This window comes from Delphinapterus leucas, chromosome 3 (genome assembly GCF_059928025.1).
Source record: "Delphinapterus leucas isolate spDelLeu-1000000601 "Yukka" chromosome 3, BTC_Dleu_Yukka2, whole genome shotgun sequence".
Classification (NCBI taxonomy): Eukaryota; Metazoa; Chordata; class Mammalia; order Artiodactyla; family Monodontidae; genus Delphinapterus; species Delphinapterus leucas.
In genome coordinates this window covers 157,462,120-157,489,714 of record NC_143131.1, presented here as the reverse complement: position 1 = coordinate 157,489,714, position 27,595 = coordinate 157,462,120, and the positions used below count along the sequence as shown (strand labels likewise).

Below are 27,595 nucleotides of genomic sequence, written 5' to 3'. Positions count from 1 at the left end.
CGCCAAGCTCCCAGATGCCTCCAGCGTCACTCGGGGACCCGCGGCCGGGGGCTGCCCGCAGCTGGGTTCAAGTCGTGCGCGCGCAGGCAGGGGGCAGCAGCAGCGGCGCCCGCTCCTTCCCATGGCGCCGACAGGCACGCTGGCGGGCCTCACCCGGGGCCGCGCGGGACCTGTGGGACAGACACAGGGCGCGGTGAAGGCGTGCTGTAGCCCCGGACGACTTCCCTGCCCGCGCCGGTGCCCTGCGCAATCCCGGGGAAGCCTCCTCTACGGAACCTCCGCACTCCGCGGGGGCCCGGTGACGTCACCTGGATGACGTCACGCTCAGAGGTTTCCCCCGTAGGGCTTTCCCGTATCTGAGACCCGGCCGCCGCCGCCTCCCAGCCGAGGTGACTCCAGGCAGGCCAGCAGGGGGCGCGCGAATGCCAGGTTCGACCTCCGTGCGAACGGAGATTCGCCATCCGCATCCCCGGGGTGCAGGGTACCCCAGCTCCGAAAGGGCTTGAGAGGCCCATAGGCAGACTCCCAGGGCGCCGAAGGGGAGCCATGGCGCAGTTGTATTGCGGCGGAGAAAAGGTGGTCCACCTCCTAGGCCCCAAAAGCAGCCCGCCGGTGCCCAGCTTCAGCCCTATGCATACACACCTGGCAGCCCCTGGCGCCCTAGGCCTTGTATCCGCTCCCAACCCTGGATGTCCAAAGCGTGTAACATTCCGGACCGCACCGCGGCTTCCTGCTTGTCTCAGCTCTTGTAGGGGGGGATCGGGCGGGTGGTTCCCGCGGCTACTGCGTGCTACCAGCCTTTGTCTGAGCCCAACGCGCCGCCGAGCGTGGGCCGTTCCCTCTTTTCCTTTACTCTAGGCGCCTCCGCTCGCTGAATCCCAGCTCCGTCTCCGCTTCCTCAGCCTCCTACCCATGCGCAGCCCCACTTGGCCCTGCCCTTCTAGCTCCAGGCCGCCATGTCTCTTCCCCCAATTCCTTTCCCTCTCTGCAGAGGGTAGGAAAATTAGCTCAAGTAATCGGTACCACCTGGTTCCACATCACTCCAGATGGGCACCTCTAGTTCCATTTCCTCTCCACAGCCAGGGTTGAGAGGGGAACCTTGCATCCTAAGAGGTATGTAGGAGGGAGCCCTAACTGAGGAGGGACAGGCGACTGTTCACCACCCCCTCAGAACAGGAATGACCCCTTCCTGACTGCCTTATACCCAGGGGCTTTCACATACAACCCTTTGGGGTAACAAATTATTCCTGTTTTACAGATTTTACACAATTAGCTGTGTGGATGGCAGTTGACGGTTCCATAATTTGAACCCAAGCCTGGCCACAAAACCCTAACCTGGGGTGGGAGAGTGCTGCTGCTTGAGCTACTTTGTGGGTCTCTTCCAGGAGCCCCATGGACCCCCCATCCTCAGCATGCCCAACCAAGGCACACATGCATTCAGCTCTGGGGGCCACAGTGAGCCTGAGCCCCAAGCTGGGGACCCCACATTAAGTTGACTTAGACTGGTCTGAGAGCAAGCTGGGGGGAAGCCAGGCCACACAGGCCACCCCACACTTCTCCCCCAGATGGCTCCTTTCTGACTCCGTGACTGCTTTGTGCCATGTGCCATTGGTGCCCGTGCCAGTCCCTTTCTCCTGGGCCTGTGTTCCAGAACACACAATGGCAGGAACAATAGCTCCACCCGCCCCCTCGACAACCCCACCATGAGGCTGCCATGGTGACGCAGCCCAGATAAAAACACGATGCTGCCAGTCACTGGGAGTTAATTAAATCTGTTATTCTCCTTTTCCTGAGCCCACAGGAATTTTCAGGAGTGCTCTGAGGAAGCTGGCCCTAACTAGGGGGCTCCTTGGCCTGCAAAGTAGGAACAGCTCCGGGTCAGGAAAGCACTTCTGGGGCTGGAGGTGATGGAGTTTAGCTGAATTAGAAATAAAAATACCTGCCAAGGATTGTCTACTGTGTGAAGCCTCATTCTAGGCCCCTTCCGTGCAGAGTAATCTAATGCAATCTTCAACACCACCTTCTCACTGGGGGTCATGCCCATTTGATGGATGAGACAGTCTTAGAGAAGGAAGTGACTTGCCCTGGGTCACACAGCTAATAAGGGGAAGAGCTAGGATTTAGCCTGAGTGTGAATCCAAAGTCTGTGTTGAAACACTTTCCCCTAAGTGATGAGTGAGATGTAAATAAATGCACGTGAGCACTCAGTACAGGAGATTTGGCAGTCGTGGGGACACTGGCCAGGCTGGCCAGCCTGTAGCCAAAACGCGCCTTCCTACTCCTTCCTACCAAAACTTGGTGCTTCTGGCAACCAGTCCTCAGCTCAACAGTGGGAAAGGCTACAGGGTGAAGGAGAGATGGAATGGCAGCTCTAGGGTTAACAAGGAACAAAGGACAGGGACTGTGCCCTGAGGGGTCCAGCTCAGCTCGCTGGGCATTAGGAGGACTGGGACAGGCCACACCCAAGACCCACTGGGTGCCACTGTCGCCTCTCAGCCTGTCTCATCTATCAAATGGGCATGACCCCCAGTGAGAAGGCAGTGTTGAAGATCACATAAGATTCTGTGTGGAAGGGGCCCAGAACAAGGCCTGACACACAGTAGACAAGCCTTGGTGGGTATTTTTATTTCTAATTTAGCTAAACTCCAGCTGAGAGGCAGGAACTATTGCTGAATTTTACAGACTTGGCCTCTGTGGGTCTGAGAGAGGAAGTCTGCTTAAGGTCTCACAGCTGAGCTGGCCCTCTGACCCCCCCCCCCCCACACGGGGCTGGTCCATAGGAGTTGCTCAGTAATATCTCATCTAATCCACAGTAGTTGCCCAATATATAAATGTCAAGGAATTAATTCAGGCTTCTCCAAGTGCTCTTCCTGACCAAGCCAAGCTTCTCAAAGCCTTTCCAAAGGGCTGTTCCTTTATCCCTTCATGCCTGTGCATGCTCCTGTCCGGGTCTGGGGCGCCCTTCAAACTCAGACCCTGCCTCTTGCTCACAGCCACTCACCTTCCCCATCCCCTTCAGACGCATGCCTGGTCCCTAGTAAATACCAACTCCAACTGTGTGCTGGGAGCGGAGCCTTTGGCCAGACTCATCCTTAAGTCTGCCGTTTTATGATTTGTTTTCTGTTTGTTTCCTTATTCTCTTTTCTTACCTTTTTGCGGGTTATTTGGACGTTTTTCAGGATTCCATCTTGGTTTATTTGTGGAGTTTGTGAGTATATCACTTTGTAGGGTTTTCTTAGGCCACACACTCACTGGGAGCACAGCAGGGGATGGGAGCGAGAGCTGGAGGGTGACATGTTGTCTCAGTTTCCTCGTCAGTGGCCGCTAATCCATACAAAGGGCTTGGAGATGCCCAACAAACATGAGCACTGCTGTCCACAGTTTCAGAGCTGGGGGTGCAGAGGTGTGTGCCCCCGGGCTGGATGCCACAGAGAGTTCTCAGTCACCCTATAAACTACGTGAGCATTCTGCCCATTTGACAGATGAGAACACTCGGCTCAGAGAGATTAAATGACCCCCAAGGTCACACAGATCTCTTACTCTAGGGCCTGGTGCACTGCTGTGGGCACCTCCCACATTACTCCTCTGTATGGAGAACCCCGGCCCCCTAACCTTAGACCCCAAAGATCTGCTGCTGGCTCTTTTATCTCAGCAAAGGGCCCACCGTTTACACCATCTGCCAAATCCTGTTGTTTTTAACCCTCAGTATAGTGTGTCTTCATCTGTCCACTTCCTTTTGTCCCCCCACCGCAGCTGGCTGGGTCAGGTCACTGTCATCTCTCACCTGGGCCCCCATTACCGTGCTTGCCACCACTCTCTCTACTTCCACGCTGTGCTTCTGCCTGGCCTGCCACTCTCCACACTGTCCATTTCCCCCTGGCCTGCTCCTGAACCCAGCTGCTACACAGCCTCGCTGCTCTCGCCCCAGCGCGTGCTCCTCAGCCTCACCTGTTACCTCCCTGGACGTGTCAGCCTCCAGCTACCTCACCCTGCAGGGCTGGATGAGAAGTCCAACGATATCAATCACAGTGTTCTGTAGTGGCCTGTGTCCAACACGAGGGCTGCATCTGCCTTGATCATCTGGCATACGGTAGCTCAAAAACCACTTGTTGAAGGAGTAACTGGAGGTGTCCAGTTACCTGTTTGGTCTTTTAGCTGTCTGACAAGGAATACCTCAAGAGCTAGGTGTGCATCTAGTTCATTCCTGGGAAATGTTGGCCATTCACCAAAATGTCACTGAGAAAGCAGCTCTCAGCCCTCACAGGGAGGTTTGTAAGCAAGCTGAGGATGCATACGTCTATGTGAATAAAAGGAAAAGTCTATGTGGAGATGTGTACCAGGGGCTCTGGAGTGGAAAGAAGGAATCCCAGGCAGCAGGGGCTCTGGGTCACAAGGGGGAGCCGTGGATGTGACACCAGAGTTGCTGGTCAAGTGAAGGAATAGGCATTCAGGCTGGGGGACAGAGGAGAGGAGGAGAGTATGGTGTGTGGAATGAGGGTGGGGTAGGAAAGGTGACCGCTCACCTGTCCTGCGTGCCCTGCACGTGCCAAGCCCCCTGCTAACCTCTCTAGATTCATTACCTCAGCGAGGAGGGAGCTGCTGCCATCCCCACTCTACAGGCAGAGAGCTGGGGCCTGTACAGGCCCACATAGCCTGTGGGCTTATGAAATCCAGGGGACTGTAAAGCCCACTGTCCTGGCAGGAAGGCCATTTTAGGGAGGCACTGGTGACATTTTTACACTCCTCCCACACCAAGACAAATGAACTGAAACCAGAGAGAGATGATGGCAACTGTCCCAGCTGCCATAGTCGGCCAGGCGCGGAGCTGGCCAGAACCTCATTTCCAGCGAGGCCAAGGTACTGGCTTGACACCCTCACCTGCAGGCAGCATCTCTGTGATCCAACCTCAGCACAATGCCAGGAACCCAGGGCTTGCGAAACTGCAAACAGGACAACAGAGATTGGGGCCCTAGTGGGTTGGTGTCTACTGTACTCAGATCTGCCCCTCCAAGGGAGTTGCCCACACCTCGGGGGTTGTGGGGGGGGAAGCGGAGGTGATTGTACCCTCTTTTGAGGGGCAGCCTGGTGAACACGCAGAGCACTGAGCAGGGAGCCCTGGGTTCAAATCCTACTTATACCCTGCCCAGGCTGTGTAATCCCATCCCAGCTATTCCCATGCCTGAGCTGAAGTTTCTTCACCTGTATGACAGAGACAATGAGACCTGCCTGGCAGTGCCAAGGTAGGAGCAGAACTGATGGGGGATGTGAAAATACACCAGCATATACAGCTGCACTTGACAAACCAAATGCCAGCACCTTGCAGCCTCAAGAGGCTCAAATGTGGAAACTGGCCCATGGAACTACATCTACACAAGCCTGGAGATGGTCTAGCAAAAACTGCCATCACTTTCCCTTGGACTAGAGATCTCAGCCTTGTGACTCTCAGGCTGGACACAGTTCATGGACGTGTTTTGTTGGCCCATAATCATTTTTTAAAGATATGATTAGTTGCCAAGATTTAAAAACCAGGAGATTTTACGTAAATTTCTGGGTCAACTTGAAAACCGGACAACCTCGTCACACCAAGTCCACCTTCTCAGATGGTGACACAGACTGCAGCTGATCAGTGCCCTAGTCCACCTGGGCCTTGGAGGCATTTGGGCTTCTAACCCCTGAGCTAGACTGAGCACCCATAGGGGCCAGCAGTGCACGGGCCCATCATTGCTAAATTCCTTCTGCTACAGCCAGGGCTGCAAGCTGACCAGGCCACAGAGCCCACAAACCAAGGAATAGGGCCTTGGGGGTTTCCCAGGGGACTGAGGTAGCCCTCACTGCTCAGCTTCCCTCAGAGAGAGAAAATGGAAGGAGGGAGGAAAGGAGGCAACCCAGCCATAGCACGGTCCTACAGAGCATCTGGGGGCAAGAATCTGGCTGATTTTGCTGGAAGAAGGAAAGGTGTGCCAAGGCCTAAAAGACATAGGGAATTTCCTCACTGGAGGAATGCAGAAGAAGGTTAAGAATGCTCCTCTAGAAGGCTCTACAGTTCTTTTCCGCCTGGCTCACAAAAGATAGCATGTAGCAATACCATAGCAAAGAGGGGCCATGCCAGCAGAGAAACCTGCACTGGAAACCTAGCTCCACCACTTATTAGTTGTACAACCTTGAGCAAGTCATTTTACCTCCCTGAGCCTTGGAGTCATCACCTCTAAAATGGGGATAATAAACTTACCTTGCACAATGTTGTAAGGACTAGGAGATCATGGATGCAGAATGCTCAGCACAGGTCTCACACAGCAGGAACAGAATGAAAGGAGCCTGTGAGTAATTCCAAAGGCACTCCTGCCTGTGGGAGACTCAGGCCTGACTTAGGATACCACCCATCTAAGGGCATCTATGTCAAGGCCTCACATGCCCAGGTAATGGTCACCTCTGGTACCCAGGAGACCTCCCTGGATGGGAAAGGAAACCCAAGGGTGGTTGTGGTCACTGGGATGTTGGGTCCAAGGCCTGCGGTTGGGGCTGGCATCTGCTGAGTCAGGCCCGGGAGAGATGGCAGGAGGGCCATTTCTCTCCCTCAGCACGCTATCCACTGAGGGGAGGTTGGGAGGGGAGCCAGAGGTCATTTCCTCTGGCTCAGCGGCCATTCTCCTCTCAGAGGAGCTCCCCTGGAAGGTAGGACATCTCCATGTGGCGCTGGCCTGCCTGCCGGCCAACCTGCATGCCACCCAGCACAGTCTGGGCTTTGTGCTCAGACAAGAAAGGGACACTTGTGATCCAGACAGGGGGTCGGGTGCTTCTATTTGGTCTGGGATTCAGCTTCCCTGGGTCAGCAGTGTCCTTTCCTCTGCTACTGCCCACGCTCCTTCCACCCCTTCCCGGAGAATGGTGGCTTGAGAAGAGGAGCAGAGACCCACCGCGGGCCCAAGCCACGGTTTGGCACATGCTCTGGCCGTGAGGAGGAGGGATGCGAGCGTCTTTCATCTCCCCTGGTAGGGACCATCACCTTTGGGGCACCCAACTCGGGTCAGGCCATTTCGCTGGCGGGGGTGGCGGTGGTGGGGTTTGGGTTTGGGGTGACGGGCACAGACCCCAGACCCATGCCTCCTCCTCCCGTGGCTGGCCCAGGGGCTGGCCCGCCCCCACGTTTGCTGCCACCCCAGGAGCCCTGCTGCGACGACTGCAGCCACGTGGGAGCCAGCTCCTGCCCACGGGGCCGCTCGCCCCCCACCCCCACCCTCGACGGCTGTGGAGGCAGGAACACCCAGACGGGCCAGAGGGTCGAAGTTCCCCCCACCGCGAGAGGGAGAGTCCCCCGGGGCTTCGGCCCCTCGTGGGGGCGGGGATAGGGGGTCGCCGCCCTGCAGCCGCGTTGCCGGGGAGCGCAACCCGGTTGCTGTGGCAACCGTTTCCAAGCGAACCGGCGGCGGCTTGCGCCCTGCTCCCGCTTCTTGGCTCACTGGCGCCTTCCCTCTCTCTCCCTGCCTCCCTCCCTTCCTCCGGTGTGGGCTGGGGGAGGGGCTGGCCGGGGCGGGGGTCCGGGGCGGCGATCCGGGGCCAGGGCGCGGAGCCGCCCGCGGGGAGGGGCTTAGCCCCGGGACCATCTTCCGCCCGCGCTCCGGACCCGACCGGCCCGCCACCGCGGTACTCACGGGCCCAGGCATCCTCCTCGAGCTCGTCCTCCTGGCTCGGGGCGAGCGGCACGGGCCCCGCGGACAGAGCCCGCGACCCGGGGGAGGCGGCGGCGGCCCCAGGGAACGGACTGTGGCAGCGAAGGCGGCTCCGAGAGCTGGGCTGGAGCCGCGGGGCGCGCGCACGGGCGCGTACACGGCGCGTACCGAGACCGGCGTGCGCGCGCGCGGCCGCCGGCAGAGGGCCCCCACCCCCAGTCAGTCGCCGCCGAGGATGCTGTCCCGGGAGCGAAAGGCTGAGGACCCGGCACCCACCTGCCGCACCGAGACTCGGCAGGCAGGGCGCCGGGTTCACCCTGCACAGGGAATGCCCACGCCACGCCGCACAGCTCCTGGCAACAGGTTGTCCGGACCCGGCAGACGCTAACAGACCTGGTGCACACCGTCGTCGGCTGAGCACACAGGATGCTCAGCCAAGGAGCTGAGATGGAGAACGAACCTACCTACCTCAACCCGGAGAACGCACACATGTCCAGGCCCTGGCCACATCCTGACAGGCACCGCACACACGCAGTGGGCAGGGGCTGGAGCAGGCAGGCACCCCAATGTGGCTCCAACTCACAAATACATAGCCCACTCCCAAATCACGGCCCTTCCCACTGTGTTCCCAGCACACACTATCACATGTCTAGTAAGAAGTAGCACAGGGAAAACCTAGTGCTGGATCCATAACCCTGGCTTTCATGGACCCTGCTCATGCCCAGGGAACAGAGGTGAGCTCTAGTGAGGGCCCCGCTACCTAGGCTGAGTCTGAACCTGACTGTCCATCAGCCTCTTAATTGGGTTCTTTGTTTCCAGTCCAAATTCTCCACCATGCTTAGGGTGGTCTTCCAAAAACATCCTCCACCATCATGTTGGCTGGGGCATTTTGAGTTCCAAGTGACAGAACCTCAGAACAAATAGGCTTGAGCTCAAAGGCATTTGGCACATGTAACTGCGAAGTCCAGGGGTAGATTTTAGCTGTGATCACAATTGTGTTCCAGCAATGGAATGAGGCATTTATCTGTTCTCTCCACTCAGTTCTCTTCTGTTTGCATTATTTTCAGGCAAATTTGCCGCCAAATGGTGGCGAGGATGACCCCACAGCTCTAGGCACAAGCCACCCATCCCCGGAGGAACTGAGAACCCCAATTCTTCCCCAACAGTTCTAGCAACCCCCTAGGTTCTTTTTGGATTCATTTTGGCCAAGTGCCCATAGGTGATCCAATCGAGGTATGGGGGAAGGGATATGTGTTCAGCCACCCAGTATGTTACCTTTTCTTTGAGCACCCTGATTTCATTGGGGGACTCATTTCACCCCATTAGTTGCCCCTGATGTACAGGGGGCAGGTTCCCAGCCTGGTCATTTGGATTCCTTGGATCTGGAGCTCAGTGGTGCAGAGACATAAACATGGCTGTAGCATATTGCTTCTGGAGGTTGTGCCTTGATGAGCTGCCTCAGTTCTCATTCTTCCCCACTCAGCTCCTCCATATCTTTTTTTTTTAATTAATTAACTTTTGGCTGCATTGGGTCATCGTTGCTGCGCGCGGGCTTTTCTCTAGTTGAGGCGAGCGTGGGCTACTCTTCATTGTGGTGCATGAACTTCTCATTGTGGTGGCTTCTCTTGCTGCGGAGCATGAGCTCTAGGCTCACGGGCTTCAGTAATTGTGGCACGCGGGCTCAGTAGTTGTAGCTTGCGGGCTCTAGAGCACAGGCTCAGTTGCTCTGCGGCATGTGGGGTCTTCCCAGACCAGGGCTCGAATCCGTGTTTCCTGCATTGGTAGGCGGATTCTTAACTACTGCACCACCAGGGAAGCCCCTCCATATCCCTTTAACACTTTCTAAGTTAGCTATAGGACAGCTCTGTCACTTGCAACCAAAGATTCCTAACAGCCCAACCTGGGTCACATGCTCTGGGTGTATGTGTATGCAGGGGGTGCAAGCCCAGTCTCATATAAACCAAAAGGACTGAGGGGAGCCTACCCAAAGGAAACATGGGGTGCTTTTGTACATGCTAGGGAGACACCCTGACACAACCACCTACAACCCTTCAGGACTGCCCCACCCTCCAGATGAGACGCCGCATCTTAACACAGCTTTCAAAGCCCAGGATGGCAGAGTCTCACTGACCTCCGCTCCAGCCACTACCCCACGTTCAGCCATCCTAAACCACTAGAGGCTCTAGACCATCCGTCTCCTCCCCTGGGAACATCTGATTCTGTATCCTGGAGGGTAACCACTTGACACCTTTGTGGCAAGGGGCCTCCCCTGTTTGGTGTTGGCCCCCAGTCCCAGCATCATCTCTGCTACAGTGCTGATCACACTGGGTCCCACTGTCCCCACGTCTGCTTGCCTACCAGACAGAGCTCGAAGCTGGCAGGGGCCTCATTTCCATCTGGGTCCCCCAGCTCTTACCATAGGGCTGGATGGAGGAGGTGAACTTGGGCAAGGCTTGTTAAGAAGTGAATTCTGGGAGTTTTCTCTGCCAAGCATCCACTGTGGTAAGAACTTTAGGGTGGGTTGAACCCTAGCCAAGAAGTTCCTACCTAGCCTAAGGGGAGTCTGGTGGGAGGTCTGGACCCACCCGGCTACCTGGCACTCATTTACCCTTGCACACCTGCCCAGAGCTGGGCTGTGGCTTCTGCACACTAATACCTATCTCCCCCCACCACCCACAAGAAAGCCCGGAGCACCTCAGGCCCCAACCTCTCACCTCCAGCTTCTTCATCTTCAGCTGGCTTCCTCTCCAAACTGCAGTGGCCGCTCACCAGCTGGAAGACCTAGGTAAGGCCCTCTCCCTACCCCATTTCCCTCAAGTCAGTAGAAGCAGCGGTGCGCACTCCACATACCAAGAGCTAGGCCGCCACCAGAGGCCCCTTCAAAGTTGGTACTTGGAACCTTGACTTGTCCTTAAGATAGCCATCAGCCTGACCCCCAGCACCCACATACCCCCAACAGGCAAGAGTCCTGCCAGTGACCCAGGGGCTCAAGGGGGTGACTGGCTACTTAGTTGGATTCTCATAGATGCCCAGTGAGGCGATGGGTATCACACCCAGCTTTCCAGACGAGGGAAGGGCCTATGCAAAGGCAGCTTGGCAAGTGGCCAGGCTGGTACTTGAACCCAGAGCTATCCAACTGCAAAGCTCATGTGGCCTCTGTGGCACTGGGTACCCAGCCCAGAGGCAAGGAACAAACACTTATGGTGGTTACAGAGCATCCCTGGGGGGCTGGGGCCACTGGGATGCTACAGACCAGGAAAAGACTTGTGAAGTCTGGGACAGACTTGTGGTCAACAGGCTGCCACTCCCAAGTCTCTGCACAGGTGGAATGCTCCCCAACTTCCTCTGTCCCCCAGGTGAATGTCTCCTTCAAGACCTGGCTCAACTGCTACCTTCAGAGAATCTTCCCTGATGGCCACATGGCTGGTCTCCACCCACCTCTGCCACAGCCTAACTTCCAGCATCACCAGTGTCTGTCTCTGCCCAGCCACATTTCCTGCTTCAAAGGCAAAGCAGAGGAATGGCTCTAACACATGTGTACTGGCCCTGGGCAAATCACACAGCAGGTGTCCAGGTAAGACAGACTGGGCAGGTGCTCCTAACTGGCAGGTGTCCAGGTAAGACAGACTGGGCAGGTGTTCCTAACAGCAGCTCCCACCTTACTCCCCAGGCCGCTCCAAACCCACGAGCGGCAGCCAGGCCACCTTGGCCTCGGAGGAGATACTGCCAGCTGAGCCCACCTCTCCAGCACAGGCCCACACCCTAGTGGTTCCAGAGCCAGACCCATACCTAGCGGGGACCCAAGGCTTCTTTTCTCAGGCCTCAACCTGCTGAGGAAGCTGCTGGGCCCAGAGGCCACCAAAGCCTGGCTGCCTGGAGAGGCTACCCCAAGATCGGCCCTGGGGGCCCTTGGGCCTTGCTGGAAGGGCAGCCGCCACTATCCCCACTTCCAATCTCTTTCCACTTCCAGCAGGGCCAGGGAGGCAGGAAGACCCCTGGACCACCAGGGGCAAGAAAGAGGCAGGCAGGGGCAGCTGGCCAGGTTTGTGCTCGGACTGTATTCACACAGAGACATGTGGCAGCTTATATTGGACAAAATGGGTAATAAAAATTGGCTTTAAATATGGAAAAACTGGGACCCTGTAATCCCACGCTACCCTCACACTGGGACCAGGATGGCCATCACAGTCCAGGAGGGGCCAGGGCTGGGGCCTGGGCCAGGGCAGGCCCACAGCCTCGCCTGCCCCCTTCTCTCTCTCTCTCTCTCACACACACACACACACACACACACACACACACACACACACCCCACAGGCACACACTGGGAGGGGTGGATTATTGCTGGGCACATGTGTCTGTTATGAGGGGAGTCTGGAATGTTTGAGGGTTGGTCAGGGACACCCCCACCCCTACCCTTCCCCTGGCCTGGGCTGGGGTGTTTCTGCATGAGGTGTCTTCAGGACAGGGCCCAGCACAAGGGACGAGGTGACCTGGGAGCTGGAAGGCAGAGGCAGACCCATCTGGGACAGCCTGGGCAGTGGACTGAGGGGTCCCAGGGTCAGCCCAATCTCTGGTCACACTTTGGCACAGGCCTAGGGGACAGAGAGGTCCCAGATCCAGCTCTGACAGGTGCTGAGAAGGGACAGTATTGGGCCCCAGAGGTGGCGGCCTAAGCCCAGGGCGGCAGGGGCAGGCACGAGTCTCACTCGGAGGTCGGCGGTGGCAAGCACAGTGCTGGGGGCCCAGGGGCCTGGCCTGGCCCAACCTCGCCCGTCTGAGCTGGGCCTGAGGTGCCTGGAGTGTGGCAGCAGCCCCTCTGCCGGCTCCAGCGTGGGTCTTAAGAACGCTCTGGTTGCTATATACATTCGTACAAAGACATAAATACAGAAAGCCCCGAGCTCCACAGACAAGAGCTGAAGGGACGCACCTTTGTCCCAGGGACAGTCCAGGCCTTGCCAAACTCAGCCAGACCAGGGGCTGAGGGGCAGAGGGCACTGGGGACAGCTCCGGCTGTGTTCCCCAGGCCACAACTTGAGTGGACAATGGGGAAGACCACTGTGCAAAACTGTAAACAGCGCTTGGAGTAGCTGCTACCGCCAACTGCCCGGCGGGGCCTCAGGTTGGGGGCTAGAGGCGGGTGGGGAGCTCGAGGCGGGCGGGAAGTTCTTCCTCACTGTCGCTGCAGTTCCCACAGCAGTCCTGGAGGGCGGGGAAGACACGGAGGGAGAGAGGCAGAGCAGGCGCAGTTAGCTACCAGGGCCGTCACCTGGGCCGGCCCTGCCAGGGCAGACCAGGAGCTCCGTGCTCCAAGGAGGGGGCTCCCCACGAGGGGCCCAGAGCAGCAGCTCAGGCCAGACATGTGTGGACATCAGTGCAGAGGCTGCTGGCAACAGGCTGAAGTGAGGAGGACCAGGTGGATCCCAGGCTCTGCCAGGGCCCTCTCCCCTGGGGCCGGTGGAGGCAGGGCATGGGGAGACAGATGGCTAAGCAAGGCTAGCAGCTTGCAGGTGCTGGGCACGGAAGCAGTGGGGAGGGGGAGGTAGGGAGCGGGCACCAGACTTCTTTCGCCCACATCTCGCCTCTGCCATGGATGGGCTGTCTGTGGCTCCCCAAGGCCGGGCAGCAAGGCCAACCCATGGGGAGCCCACACTGCTCACCTCTGGAAAGAGAAAAGAGGCCGTGAGCCCAGCCGGGGGTGGGGGACAGGCGGGAATGAGGCCAGAGACCCTGGGCACCGCTGACACGGCTGGAGGATGCCTACTCCCCGCGCATGCAGGCACCGGCTCTGCCTCCCACCCACCGTCCCCTGGAGCCAGGTGGGGGACCCAGGTAGGACACTGCTGGGGGTTACCTGGCGACTGAAGAGCCTCTGCAGCAGTCCCTTCTTTGGGGGTGCAGGCGGCTGGCCCTTCCAGTCCAGGTCTGGGGGAACCGAGCCATCCAGCCCGAAGACATTCAGCTCCTGGAAGCACTCGGTCTCCACCATCTGCCACAGAACAGGTAGCTGTGAGTACTGACCCCAAGGGTGCCCCTCTGGAGCCCACCCCATCAGCTGGGCAGGTCCCCACCTCATTCTGCCAGGGGATGGACACACTGCCCGTGGCAAATTTCTGGTAGAAGTCCTGGTCAGTGGCTTCCAGCTCCACACCCTTAACTGTGGAGAACTGTTCAATATCCAGAACATCCTTGCAGTAAATGGCCTGGGGCTGGGGGGACAGAGGCAGTGGTTAGACAGGAACACCACACACACTCCTCCTCAACAGGAGGGCAGCTCAACCCTGAGCTGGGGCTGGGTTTGCCCTGACCCTTGCAGCTTCCTGGTTTGCAGGTGCCCCCAGTGTTTACAGCAGCACTATTATGACATGGAAGCAACCTAAGTGTCCATCCACAGATGAGTGGGTAAAGAAGATGTGGCACATGTATATAAATAATGTACAGTGGAATATTACTCAGACATAAAAAAGAATGAAATAATGCCATTTGCAGCAACATGGATGGACCCAGAGATTATCATACCAAGTGAAGTAAGTCGTACAAAGACAAATATATTGGGCTTCCCTGGTGGCTCAGTGGTTGACAGTCTGCCTGCCGATGCAGGGGACGCGGGTTCGTGCCCCGGTCCGGGAGGATCCCACGTGCCGCGGAGTGGCTGGGCCCGTGGGCCATGGCCGCTGAGCCTGCGCGTCCGGAGCCTGTGCTCCGCAACGGGAGAGGCCACAGCAGTGAGAGGCCCGCGTACCGCCAAAAAAAAAAAAAAAAAAAAAAAAGACAAATATATTTAACATGACATCACTTATATGTGGAATCTAAAAAAATGATACAAATGAACTTATTTACAAAACAGAAACAGACTCACAGACATAGAAAACAAACTCATGGTTATCAAAGAGGAAGGGGGGAGGATAAATAAGGAGTTTGGGATTAGCAGATATATTTTACAATATATAAAACAGATAAACATCACGGTCTTACTGTATAGTGTGGGGAACCATATTCAATCCCTTGTAATAAACTACAATGGAAAAGAATCTGAAAAAGAATATGTATACACACACATATACACATATATACATCCGTACATATATATATCTGAATCACTTTGCTGTACACCAGAAACTAATACACAACATTGTAAATCTACTACACTTCCAAAACAGAACAAAACACAAGTGCCCCATGCACTTCCTGAGCATGGCAGTCCCTTCTCTCTGACGCCCAAGTTCCCCTCTAAACTGGGGCTCATTATCCCTCACTGCTCACTGCCTGACAAGGCTGCAGAGCTGACCCACGGTGGCCAAGCAGCCCCCACAGTGCCATACGGAATCAGTAACAGGCACCCCCCTCCACCTGTATACAGCTGTCTAGGTGCAACTGGTGAAGGCAGCGCAGACTGAATCTTAGCTGGGTGCTCCATGCGGGGCCTGGAGCTGATAGGTCCTCTGTCCTGGGATGTCCAATGGCATATTCCATCCCCTTCTGCTTCACAGCCAACCAAAGAATTAGAACATTCCTCCCACCTCTCTGCGCCCCCAGCCCTCTGCCAGGAGCCCACCTCACTCCAGAAGGCCACTTCTTTTTTCATCGTTACATTTTTTTCTAAGTCCTACTGTTAAGGATGTCAAAATATTATCATGTAAAATCATACAGCCGCTTTTTGGAAAAGTCTGGCAGTTCCCCAAAAGGTTAAACATAGCGTTACCATATGAGCCAGCATTCAACTTCTAGGTGTATGTCCCAGAGAAATGAAAACATATGTCCCCACAAAAACTTGTATGTGAATGCTCAAAACAGCATTATTCATCATAGCCCCAAAGTGGAAACAACCCTAATGTCAATCAACTGATGAACAAACAAAATGTGTCATATTCATACAATGGAATATTATTCAGTCATAAAAAAGGAAAGCAGTACCAATAAATGCTACAACATTGGTGAACCCTGAAAACAGTATGCAAAGTGCAAAAAGCCACATATTATATAATCCCATTAATATGAAATGTCCAGAATAGGCAAATATAGAGAGACATAAAGTAGATTAGTAGGGATGTCCCTGGTGGCGCTGCAGTTAAGAATCTGCCTGCCAATGCAGGGGACACAGGCTCGAGCCCTGTTCCGGGAAGATCCCACACGCCATGAAACAACTAAGCCCGTGCACCACAACTACTGAGACTACACTCTAGAGTCCGTGAGCCACAACTACTGAAGCCTGAATGCCTAGAGCCTGTGCTCCGCAACAAGAGAAGCCACCGCAATGAGAAGCCCGTGCACCACATCAAAGAGTAGCCCCCGCTCGTCACAACTAGAGAAAGCCCGCGCACAGCAACGAAGACACAACGCAGACACACACACACACACACACACACACACAAAAGGTCGATGAGTGGATGCCAAGGGCCAGGGGAGGGGAGAATGGGGAATGACTGCTAATGAGTATGGGGTACTTTGGGGGGAGGGGTGATGAAAACGTTCTAAAATTGATTGCGGTGATGGTTGCACAACCTGACTATGCTAAAAGCCATTTAATTATATCCTTTCAAGGAGTGAGTAGTATGGTATATGAACTCAATAAAGCTGTTAAAAACTATATCATCATCAAGCACATTTTTCATCTGCTGCTTCTAAAAAAAGTTAAACTCCAGGGCACTGATTTGCAAGGTTGGTATGCAGGGAAGGAGGAGTAAACTCGAGTGGCAGGGCCAGCCCTGAGGCAGGCTGCCGGAAGTCAGGCTCTCAGTTCAACTGCCCACACCAAGGCTAAAACTGTGGGTTGCTGGTGAGACGCACCTACAAGGCCACCCACTAGGTGGCCTCCCACTCCCGTTCCTGCTCCCCTGCTCTGTGGCCCACACCCCCACCTCACATTCTTGCTCCACGTTCCCTGCACATGCTCATGCCAGCTACACTGGCCTTCACTGCTGTTCCACCTCTCAAGGCTGGTCCCTGCACTAGGATCTTAATGCCTGGCTGCTCCTTCTCCCTGGAATGCTCATGCCCCAAATCCTGGTACAGCTCTGTCCTTCACGTATTTTAGGCTTCTACTTAACCAACAGCTCCTCAGAGACCATCCTGTCTAGAAATACTCCCACCCCCCCCACCACTCTTTTTTCACTTACTGGTTTATTTTGCTGTGTCTTCCCACTAGAACATGAAGGGAGGACTGGGTCCTGTTGACTCTATTAATTCTGAGGTCTGGTACATATGGGCACTCAGAATATTTGTTGAATGTGTAAACAATCACGTGCATGGTTGACAGCCACCAACCTGGCCTGCCCATCACCTACCTTCCTCCCCCGTGTTCCTGGTGAACTGTCAATCACAGGTCCCAGTCCTCTTACACATGAGAGGGGGGCAAGCGCGTGATCTAATCTTGGCCAATCAGAACCTTCCCTATGACTTTATACAGAGAAGCCTGAATTCAGTGGGAGAAGAGTCAACAGGCTGCAGCAGAGCCAAGAGATGGAGTCCTGACAACATGGTATGAAACCCTGACATTGGCCCTACTCTGGGACTTTCTGGCCAAATGAACCAATAAGCTCCATGTTGGGCATAAGTTTGAGTTGGGCTTCTGCCACTTAGAATTTGATGACTCGAGGATGTTTCTGCCAGGAGGATGCCTGACCCACTGAGATGCTCAGTAAATGAGTGAGACTCTGCAGAGGGGAGTGTCCTACTCCCAGACAGGAGGTCAGCGTTCCCAGGTGTAGTGGGCAGCAGATATTTTGCCAGCCCAATGGCCCTTTCCCCTGCTGGCAAGGCATCTTAGTTTTCCTTTGGGAAACCGATCTCCCACCACTGGCAGTGGCTCAGGTGGGTATAGGATCCAGGTGTGGCTGCTGAGGGGCCTCTGGGCAATCAGGCAATGAGCATCAGCCTCAGGCCTTGTTTTTCCTTTTCGGACTTCTTTTGAAATTATTGGGCAAGAGGCACTCTCTGTCTTCTAGGGTGGCTGAGCTGTTAAGATGTAGGCCTGCCACACCCTGGGGACAGCTGCCTGAAAGAGAAGCCTGCACACTGACCAGTAGTGGTCAGAGAGAGGAAGACGGAATTCCTGCAACATTGTTGGAGCCCTGGATCGGGTGGGCCAAAAGCAAGGCCTCTCCCACAGCTTTTCATTTTTCTGAGCCCGGTGAATTCTGTTTTACTGGTTAACACACTTGAGTTTTCTAACACTTGCAATGAGGGTGTCCCAACCAATCCTCCAAGAGCCCCCAACCCTTCCCACCCACCCCTGCCCCCCAGCCAGGGCTTGGCCCTGCCCTCGGCAGGAGTGGGCAGCACTCACATCAGGCTTGAAGGGTGGTTCTAGCATGCCGGCTCCCAGCCGCTTGAAGTTCAGCTTCTTGAAGAGGGGGTGCTCCTTCACCTCGCGGGCACTGCCCCCCCCACACCCCAGGCGCTCAGCAGGGTCCTTGCAGAGGAGCTACAGCAAGGCAGGGTAGTCAGGGTAGCCCCGGGAGAGGTGCCCCCAGCCCCAGCCCTGGCCGGTTGGGCCTCCTGCTGGCTGCTGTACCTGGGAACAGAGCGAGCGGGCCTGTGGGGAAAAGTGCTCCGAGTACTCCTCGGGCACCTCCTTTACCAGCCGCTCCACCTCCTCCCGCTTGATCTTCTTTTTTCTCTGCTGGAAGGGTGACTGGCCTGCGATCATCTCGTACAGGAGGCAGCCTAGCGCCCACCAGTCCGGGCTGAATGTGTACCGTTCGTTCTTCACCACCTCTGGGGCTGGGAGGGACAGCACAGGAGTTAAGACGGGGCAGGAGGCGGAATTGAGCCCCGGGGCCCCAGGAATGCCCAGCATGCATGTCAAGGTGGGGTAACCAGCTCAGACACCCACTGGCACCACCCAGGCAGGCACCATCAGCAGCCCGGTGGGGACTGAGGTGAGTTGGACAGCACACATCTCATCAAAGTGCGCTGGTATGGCCCTGCAGGGGGCCACGTCTTCTGACTTTTCAAGAGAAGTCAGAAATCCGTATTTTTAACATGAAGCTGTCTGGGTTATCAAATGTTGGCGATCAATTCAAATTGTTTGAAAAACAATTTGATTTAAACACAGATGGAGGCCAAATTAGGCCTAGTGTGGCTGCCAGTTTGCAACCTCCAGATTTAATATCAAAGAGAGGAAAGAAGACAGCAACTGATTTGCTGGATAGCTACTGCCTGCCAGGACAGGCAGGTAGGGATTTTTGCCTCTACTACCTCTTTTCATCTTCAAGGCAACCCTGGGAGTAGGTGATGATCACTTTACAGTCAGGGAAAGTGAGGCTGGGAGAAGCAGAATGTCCGGCCCGAGGACACATAACAAGGAAGAGGTGGAGCCCATAGCTGGAGCTCTGTCTACTGTGTCACATGGTCCCAAGGGGAATTTGGGGCCACATCTTGGCCTCCACCACAGATGGGCACTCCCACTTCTAGCATGGGCAGGTCTCGGGAGTGGAGAGTCGGGGCCATGGAAACAGGTATGAGGCCCTTGTCTTTCACTGGTAGCCACCTGTAGGCCCGGCCGGTAGGAGTAGCTCAATGAATATGTAGTGAGTGAATGCTGTGGATTCACAGTGTGTGGGGCCCTGGCTGAGTCTTGGTCTCCTCATCTATAAAAGAAGAACATCAGCTCTTTCTATTCCCTGAGGTACAGGAGACTTCCCAACGGGGTGGTGGGACTGGGCCCAAGACAGAGAGAGGACCCAGGAGGCTGGCGGGCCAGGGGGAAGGGAGACTCACCCATGTAGCCCACAGTGCCCACACGGCCTTTGATCGTCTGGCCCTCAGGTACGTGCACTGCCAGCCCCAGGTCGGAGATGCGGATGTGACCTGAATGTGGATGGAGAAGCAGGGAGGCCCGTTAGGCAGGTGGGCCAGACCTCCCCCATGCCTCTCCCACACTTTGTGGCCCCTCACCCACCGTGGTCATCTAGTAGGATGTTCTCTGGCTTTAGGTCCCTGTGGGGAGAGAAGGGCAGGATCAGATGCTGCTCAGTTTGCCCAGCAGCCAGACAGGGCCACCCCCTCCTAGCTCGCTCACCCCCTAGGATGGGATGTGCAGCAAGGTGTGGGAGCCTTTTGTTGCCAGAAGACAGACAGCCCTGCCTTCCCTGGCAGCAGCCCCAACCTGAGGGAGCAGATGAAGGATCTATGCAGCCAGGACTCCTGGAACTCACTAGGCAAGTGGAAGGCAGTTCCCACTCAGAGGGAAGCTTCCCAGACATCACCAGCAGCTTTGTTCACCGCTAGTGCTCTCCCTCCACTCTGGTGGCTAACTCTACCTTTTCCATCTGTCAAATGAGGCTACTCATCCATCTCCTCATGGAGCTGTTGTGAGGCTCAAATGAAATCATCACCAGTAATAGTAATAAGAGGAGCTCTCCACTACCGAGTTCTATGTACTTTACAGCATTATCTCATTCATTCCCTACAACAACCTGAGAGGCAGGAGTTATATATAGTCTGCTTCCCAGGAAAGAAAATGGTGTTGTGAGCAGGGAGCTGAGTGGCCAAGGTCACAGAGTGAGAGAGGGGCGACAATGCCGGGATTCACAAATGGTCAACCAGACCCCAGAGCCTGGGTTCTGAGCCTCTCAAGTCTGCCTAGTGTGGGTGAGTGTGGAGCCCCCAGCCAGAGCCCAGACAGACTTGTGCCTGCAGTGACAGCCCCAGCACACCAACATCTCTCTGCAGCCTCCACCCAAGCCCAGTTGCGGCCCCTGGCCAGGAGGGCCACACCCCTGCACCTGTACACGATGCGTTCCCGGTGCAGGTCCTCCAGGCCGCAGCAGATCTCTGCCGCGTAGAAGACGGCCCGAGACTCGGGGAAGCCAGCCTGGCCCATGTGGTAGATGTGGAACTTGAGGTCGCCTCCGTTCATCAGCGTCAGCACCAGGCACAGCGCGTCCTTGGTCTCATAGGCGTAGGCCAAGCTCACCTGTGACCAAGAGGGTCCGAGCCCTGAAGCAGGGGCCGTGGGCCACCTGGTGGGGGGGCTGGTGCCAGCCGCCCGAAAAATCCTTCTTAGTACCACTCCCTGGGGCCCAGCCTGCTCCCTAGGCCAGGTGTCAATTCCCCAAACCCACCCTTCCCAGGCATCTCTGAGGACAAGGGAGGCAGTCGTGCCTAGAGGGGGCCTGTGGCAGGTAAGAGATCTTAGTCCAGCGAGTGGGGAGAGCAGGCGTGGCCAGGGGAAAGGGAAGGGTCTCCTGTCTGTACTTACTACAAACCTACTGTTCACTTTCTCCAGGATCTGCTTCTCATTGAGGGCCATGGCCTCCCCTTTCCGCTTCTTGATCCGCTTCTTCTCCAGCTTCTTGCAGGCGTACATCTTGCCTGTTGCCCGCACCTGGCAGGCACATACCTGTAGCCAGGGTAGATGGGGCAAATGGGGACCAGCTGGGCCCTTCCTGGGGGTACAGGGGCTCAAAGGGGGAAGGGGCTTGTCAGGGTCCACCCTACCCCACCTCTGTACTCTGCTGGGCTCTGGCCTGGCCACTCACCTCCCCAAAGCCACCTTTGCCCAGGACTCGGTACTGCCTGAAGGTGTTTTTGGTCACTGGCTGCCTGTGGACAAGGGGTTGGGGATCAAACACTAGCTGATCAGGGGCCTGACGCCCATGAGAGCCCCCACAACCTGGCCCAGCCCAGCCCAGCCTTCAAGGAGCTCACCTTTCCAGCCACTTCCACTGCAGGAAACGGTTGAAGTAGATGCTGTCGAGGTAGTCGGCAAAAGGGGCCACACTCAGGTACTCGTGGGTCAGCCTATCGAGAAGACCCAGACCACTGGTCAGCCCCTGACACCCCAAGTTCTTGGCTTGATGTGCCAGGCCCCCTGTTATGTGTATGCTCAGCCTGAAACGCAGCGTCCTCAGCCAACCCTCTTGCTAACCCACCTAGGTGGGAGACATGCATCCTGGCTGAAGCCCAAGATGCTACAGAGAGGGGAGGCAACCTGCCCAAGGTCACAGAGCTGGCGCAAGGCTGGGGTGAGGGGCTGAGCTCCCTCACCACCTGCTGAACTGTTCACAGCCTTCTGGGTCCAAAGAAGCCCACCCGTCAGGACACGATTCTCAGCCTACGGGCAGGGAGAGGCTTACCGGGTGAGCTCCTGGAAGAGGTCTTTGCAGGGCCCCTGCTCCAGCCGCTGGGCACAGTTAGTCACCAGTTGCCGGGGGACCTCAGGGATGAGGTCGGGACCCTAGGGACAAGCCACAGACAGGTCAGTGCAGGGGCTCCCTTGGCCAGCCACCCACTCCCAGGGCAGAGATGGCAGAGACCTTGGGCCTGTGGTGGGGTGGCTATGGGCTGGAGGTGCGCCAGCCTGCCCAGTCGCTGAACTTGGTTTCTGCTGTTCCCCTTGAGGCAGGGTGAAGCAGAGCTGCTGGCAGGCTGCAGGGTCCAGAGCCCCAGCCCACCCTCCTGGGCTCCATGCCTGCAGTGCTGCCTGGTGAGCCTGGAGCAGCTCCAGGGCACTCTCTGCCTGAGCTGTGGTCAATCCTCTCCCCATCACTGAGCTCTACCCACTGCCATCATCCCTCCATCAGTGCTCACTCACCGTGTGGCTCAGAAAATTCTGCATTAGCCGCCACCCACACTCCTTCCGCTTCTCATCAGGGGTCACTTCATAGTCAGCCTGCGGGGTGGGAGGCAGAGAAGCTTGGGGTTTGGGTACAGCAACAGGTGTGGGGAGATGGGGCACATGTGGCCCGGGACCTCTGCCCACCCTTGGTGTTGAGCTGGGCTGCACTCACCACCCCGTCCAGGAAGGCAATGCAGCGGGTCAGCTCGGGCCTCGTGGCGCAGAACTCTCGGAACAGCAGGCGCCCGATGGGCTGCCGCTCACACAGGCTGTGGTAGTCACGCTCTGCAGGCAGGGGTGGGAGCTGTTGGATTTCTGGACCTGGAGCCCACCGGCAGGGCACTCCTGTCCACACCACCAGGCCCGGGGCCCTAACAACAGCTTCCAGCCCTGCAGTATGGCAGCCATTGTCTCCTTTAGAACCCTCACCACAGCACTGAGGTGGCACTACTGTTACTGCCATCATAGCTTGGGACTCCGAGGCCCAGAGAGGATAAGTAATTAGCCCAAGGTCACACAGCCAGGAGTGTGGCTCCAGAGCCGGGGTCCTCACTTCCAGCCGCTGTCTCCTGGTTCACACAGTTGGGGTTGGGTGTGGTCTGTGAGGTTCCGGCCCGGCTTGGGCCCGGCCCACACCTGCTGACTGCCTGGCGAAAGTGTGGGAGGAAGCTGTGGCTTCCGGCGAGCTCGAGGCTAGGCCTCCTTCCCGGCGGTGGAAGCAGCCATGGTGTACTCCTAGCCCACGTGCAGGCCTTCAGAGGGGGCCTGGCCCTTCTCGTTAAGGTTTTGCGGGGCACCCGCAGGGCCAGGCTGGGTGGGGCTGAGCACAGGCCTGGGGCTCCCCGGGCAGTCGGTGAGGGCTGACTCCAGCCCCTGAAGCACCCTCCGCTCCATCCTGCGAGCCCTGCTCGCCCGAGGCCTGGCCCTCCCTTCCGCTGCTTCCCTCAGATCGCCCCCAATCTGACCCCGTCCTCCTCCCCACGCCTACCCCAACCACCCGCTGCTGTCCTATGTGCTCTCTGCCCTCCACCCAGCCCAAGCCCAGGAACTGAAACTGGGTTGGTGGTGCGGCCTCAATTTCTCTGGTCCCCAAAACCCCCAACCCTGCCCCTCCACCCTGAGGCAAGGTCTTGGGGGAGGCCCCCTGGCACCAGCAGGACCCTCTCACCTCTTCACCCCAGCCCCCGTCTCTACCCAGGTCTCACCAAGGCTGAGCCGCAGCTCTTCGCACTGGCTGATATGAGGGAACTGCAGCATCTGACGCCATTTCTTGCTTTTGCCTTTGCGATTCCCGCCACCACCTGTGGAAGCAAACAGGTGCTGGGTCTCGAGTCCCGCCACTGCCGTGCCTCCCCTCCATCCTCAGTGCAATCCAGAGGCCTTCAGGGCCCAGCCTAGGCCCAGTCCACTCTGGGAGGCACCTCGGGCCTTCCTTCCGCATGCTGCAACATGCCCTCGCTGGGTTCCAGGACACACATGGGCCCCTAGGCCCACCTGCTAGGGGCTTCTGGGCTGGAAGAGCCAAGAGGGGCATGAGGCCAGCCACTGGGGGAGAGTGGGGTTTCCAGGTAGCTTTGGCAGGCCTCAGCTTCTTCCTGCCAGGTAGGAGTTTCCCAGGTGAAGAAAGAGAAGGACACGATAGTGGTGGGAACTGTGTAAGTCAAGGCCCAGAAGGGAGACGTTCCAGGACATGTGGGACATGCCTGAGAGATGCCAGAGGCAGAGGGCAGCCTGGGTCACCAGGTAGGCTCCAGGCCCCTATTACGAGGCCCTGCATCAGAGCTATCAGGGACGCAAACAAAGTGGTGGCAGGAGGGTTGACACTCAGGATCCCTACCCCTGCTTTCCTGGTCCTGCTACCTGCCTCATTTTACCTAGCTGACCCCTCATCTGTAGCTGCTGAGACCAGGGTAGCAGCTCAAATGCCTACAGAGCCAGACAGGTACAGTAACTGTGGGCCAGATGGTAGACAACAGGGAGTGGTGAGGAGTGTGGGAACTGGGCCCGGCATGCCGCTTCAAACAGGGGCAGCTGCAGCACAACCACGGCTGACTGCTTGATTGTTACTAGGCAGGAATGCTGGCCCAGTGTGGCCAGCTCTTTTGACTTTTCAAAATCAGCTGAGACTCTGGACTGTTACATGAAATATTAGTTCCTATATTTTAAAAAACCCACTGCAGCCCAATAAATAAAATATGTTAGAGATCTAGCTAGATGTGGCCTGTGGGCCATGAGGTTGAAAATGGTGGAAGGAGCCTGAGTCTTGGAATCTTACAGACCTGGGTTTGAATCTCCACCTTACACTTCAGGCCCATCACTTGCTCTCTAGGAACCTCAATTTCTCCATGTGTACTTCAGGTCCAGAGCCATCTCCAGAGGTATTGTGATGGTGACCAGGAGAGTCTGTGTCCAGTACCCAGTAGGGCTGTGGCAAGAGGTGGGTCCCAGCTCCAACAACTCAGTGGCAACCTCAGGCCACCACTATCCCTTGCCTGGCCTCAGTTTCCCCTATGGTTTACCCAGCCTTGTTTCCATCTGACCTGGCTGAAGGCAGGTGGTGCAGGAGGAGCCACCGTCTAGGGAGAGGGCAAGGCTGGGTCCTCCAGTAGGCTCCCTGACCTAAGCTGCCTGGAAGAGGAAGTGTTGTAGGGTACCCATTGGGAAACCTGCTAGCAGCCCTCCTGCAGCCCGCACCCAGCATACCCCACAGTCATTGCTCCACTGTGAGTGAGCAACGGACCCCCACCCCCCAACCCAGGGCAAGGCCTCCCCAGAAGGGGAACTCCTCCCCCACCCCTCCATCCGCCTGCTACCCCCATCACTTACTTCCTCCTCTCCCTCCTCCCAGCCACATCAAGGCAGCAGCAGAGTCACATGCAAATATCCTGTCCTGGAACTGCCACCAGAGTCAGTGGGGCTCCTCCCCACCCCAGCCTGGTCCCCTCCCCGTGCCTCTGGGGGCCTGGGAAAGGAAGGAGGACTAAGTGAGGGTTCACACCTCCAGTGCTGTCCCATTTCATCCTCATAGCAATTCTTCCAGAACTGGCCCAATTTTATGAGAAAACCGAGGCCCTGAAATGAGGAGTCAATTGGTCCAAGATTACGAAGGCTGGAGGTCCCAGAGTCAGGACTTGAACCCAGCTCCCTAGGACCACAACCCAAGCTCTTCTCCCACCGCAAACATGCCTGGCATCAGGTGTCAACTGAATACATGCAATCCCAAATCACTCAGGGCCTCAGATCACTTGGGAAGCTGGCAAAGGCCTGGGGTCCAAGCCGTCAGCCAGCTCATGAAGGGATTCCAATGCACTCAATCTACAGACCGGGGTTCAAAACTCAGTGACAACTGGGATTTCCTTTAGTTTTCAGGTCCCACCCTCAACCATCCCACAAAAAGAGTTACTGAAGTTCAGAGAGAAGAGACTTGTCTAGAGCCACCCAGGTGAGAGGGACAGAGCCAGGTTGGAGTAAGGATTCTCCAGTGAAGGCATTGGTCTCAGTCTGGCCATAGCCCCCTATGCCTCCTGAGGAATCCTACCAGAAGGTGCCCACACTCTCTGGTCAGGCAAGGCAGTGTTCTCAGCAGGCCTGAGGCCTGAACTGGCTACAGCCCTAGGGAGGGAGGCCTGGCCAGGCTCTCCCCACCCCTCCTCCCTGGATGGCTGGATGACGAGGCAGAACAGAATCGGCAGATGCCCCCAGAGGCTGGGAGGAAGGCCTAGCCCCAGGACTCCATAACGGACAGGAGATAAGGAAGGCTCTGGGCACTGAGGACCCAGACTGCCATGCCCATTTCCAGGCAGCACTTCTCCAGGGTCAACATGCACTGGACAGGCAGGGGGCACCAGATGCTGTGCCAGCTGGGGGTTCCTCTGGGTTTCCTACAGACTGCATTGGGGACATCCTGTGTCCTAGGCGTGAGTCAACCAGTCTCACTGTGTGTCCTTGGGGCTAGTCACTGATCTAAGCCTCAGTTTCCCACCTGTAAAATAGGTCAGAAAGGCGAAGCAGATGTCTTTTTCAGCCTGAAACCCCAGCAAAGAGTCTTGACCTCCCTGCCCTAGAGCTCCAAAACGAAGTGTCTTCTCTGCTGGTCCCTGGCACCCTGGACAGGACAGGGCACAGAGTAGGTGTTCGGTGATTATGTTACTGAGGTGAACAGTGGCAGGTGAGGGGCAGACTGACCGCAAGGCAATGAGGACCAAGTCTGGTCCCTATGCATCCCCAGGATCCTCATAGAGCAGGTGCCTGGTAATGCCCGAGGAGCTCAGCAACACTAGGTTCACAAGACAGGCTCCCTCTGCCAGGCCTTGCACTTAACAGTCCTACCAGCCTGGCATGCCTCCCTTCCTTCAAAACTCAGCTTCCAGTTTTTTCTGTGCCCATCTGCCCCACTACTCCCGAGGGCAAAAACTGTGACCCATTCACCTCTGTCCCCAGTGTCCTGAGGCACCGAGCAAGTGGCAGTCATGCTGGTAGCATATATGACCAGCAGTTTCCCCACCTCGCAAAGGCTGTGCTACGGCAGAGCCTCGGTTAATTTATTTTCCAAACCTTTTACCCTGCACCAACTTTGTGCCGGCCCAGGCTGGGCGCCGGAGTCTGGGCCCGGGCACGTGGGGTGTGGGCTGCCCCTTTCCCTTCCTGCGGCATCTTCTTACCTCTCACCTGGGAGAGGGCTCAGAGAGGCTCTCCCGGGGCTGGGGTCCCACCCTTCCCTCTTCCTTCCTCTCTCCTCCTCTCACTCCCTCACCACGACCCCACCTCCTCGCCGCGCGGGCGGCGGCCTGACCCACCCCTTGCTGGGCTCTAGCTCCCGGGGGGCAGGTGCGGAGAAAGAGGACCACAGGCCGGAAGGGCTCGTGTCTGCGCGAGGTGCGGGGCACGGAGCGAGCTGCCCTAGGGGATCGGGCGACTGAGGCACCCGGTCGAGCTCTGAGGCCGCGCGCCCGCGTTCTCCTCACCCAACAGCCTCACCTTCCCGGGCCTTGAGTAGCACCGTGTTCGCTACGATGTTCTCGAGCTCCATGGGCTGCGGCGCCCCCGGGCCCGCCGGGCCGCGCCACCGGCCGGGATTGCGCGAGGGAGCCGGGGCCGGATGGCGATCGGCGCGGCTCGGCGCGGCTCGGCTCGGCTCGCAGTGACCGCGCCGCGGCCTCCCGGGCCTCCCCGGCCGCCGCCGCCCGCCGAGCACTCTGCGCCCCCTCCCGGGGGCCACCCCTGCGCCGGCACGCCCCGCCCCGGCCCGCCCTCTGTTTACTTTACTCAGCCAATAACCGGGAGAGCGCTCGCCGCGCCGTCTTCCCATTAGACAGCCTCTTCATCATCCCCCGCCCCCAGAGCCGGGAATTCGTTCAAAGGAACAGGG

General features: G+C 57.1%; 1 protein-coding gene across 6 annotated transcripts; it reads right to left on the bottom strand.

The window, feature by feature from the left end:
• Nucleotides 1-60: 60 nt before the first annotated feature.
• LOC149749863 (G protein-coupled receptor kinase 6) lies at nucleotides 61-27,407 on the bottom strand. 6 transcript variants are annotated; one of them, XM_089909750.1, is made up of 17 exons: nucleotides 27,205-27,407; nucleotides 23,433-23,528; nucleotides 22,400-22,512; nucleotides 22,204-22,281; nucleotides 21,746-21,846; nucleotides 21,318-21,410; nucleotides 21,149-21,212; nucleotides 20,869-21,009; nucleotides 20,393-20,583; nucleotides 19,567-19,604; nucleotides 19,386-19,475; nucleotides 18,178-18,386; nucleotides 17,950-18,087; nucleotides 13,736-13,873; nucleotides 13,519-13,653; nucleotides 13,403-13,404; nucleotides 11,706-12,866 (listed from the first exon to the last, which is right to left on the bottom strand). In XM_089909750.1, the coding sequence occupies exons 1-17, from the start codon at nucleotides 27,254-27,256 to the stop codon at nucleotides 12,758-12,760; spliced, it is 1,788 nt and encodes a 595-aa protein (XP_089765876.1). In that variant the 5' UTR covers nucleotides 27,257-27,407; the 3' UTR covers nucleotides 11,706-12,757. The 6 variants fall into 6 exon arrangements, with proteins under 6 accessions (XP_089765872.1, XP_089765876.1, XP_089765873.1 ...); XM_089909746.1 differs by lacking the exons at nucleotides 11,706-12,866; nucleotides 13,403-13,404 and adding an exon at nucleotides 61-170 and having other exon boundaries at nucleotides 27,205-27,406; XM_089909747.1 differs by lacking the exon at nucleotides 13,403-13,404 and having other exon boundaries at nucleotides 11,706-13,326; nucleotides 27,205-27,406.
• Between the last annotated feature and the right edge of the window lie 188 nt (nucleotides 27,408-27,595).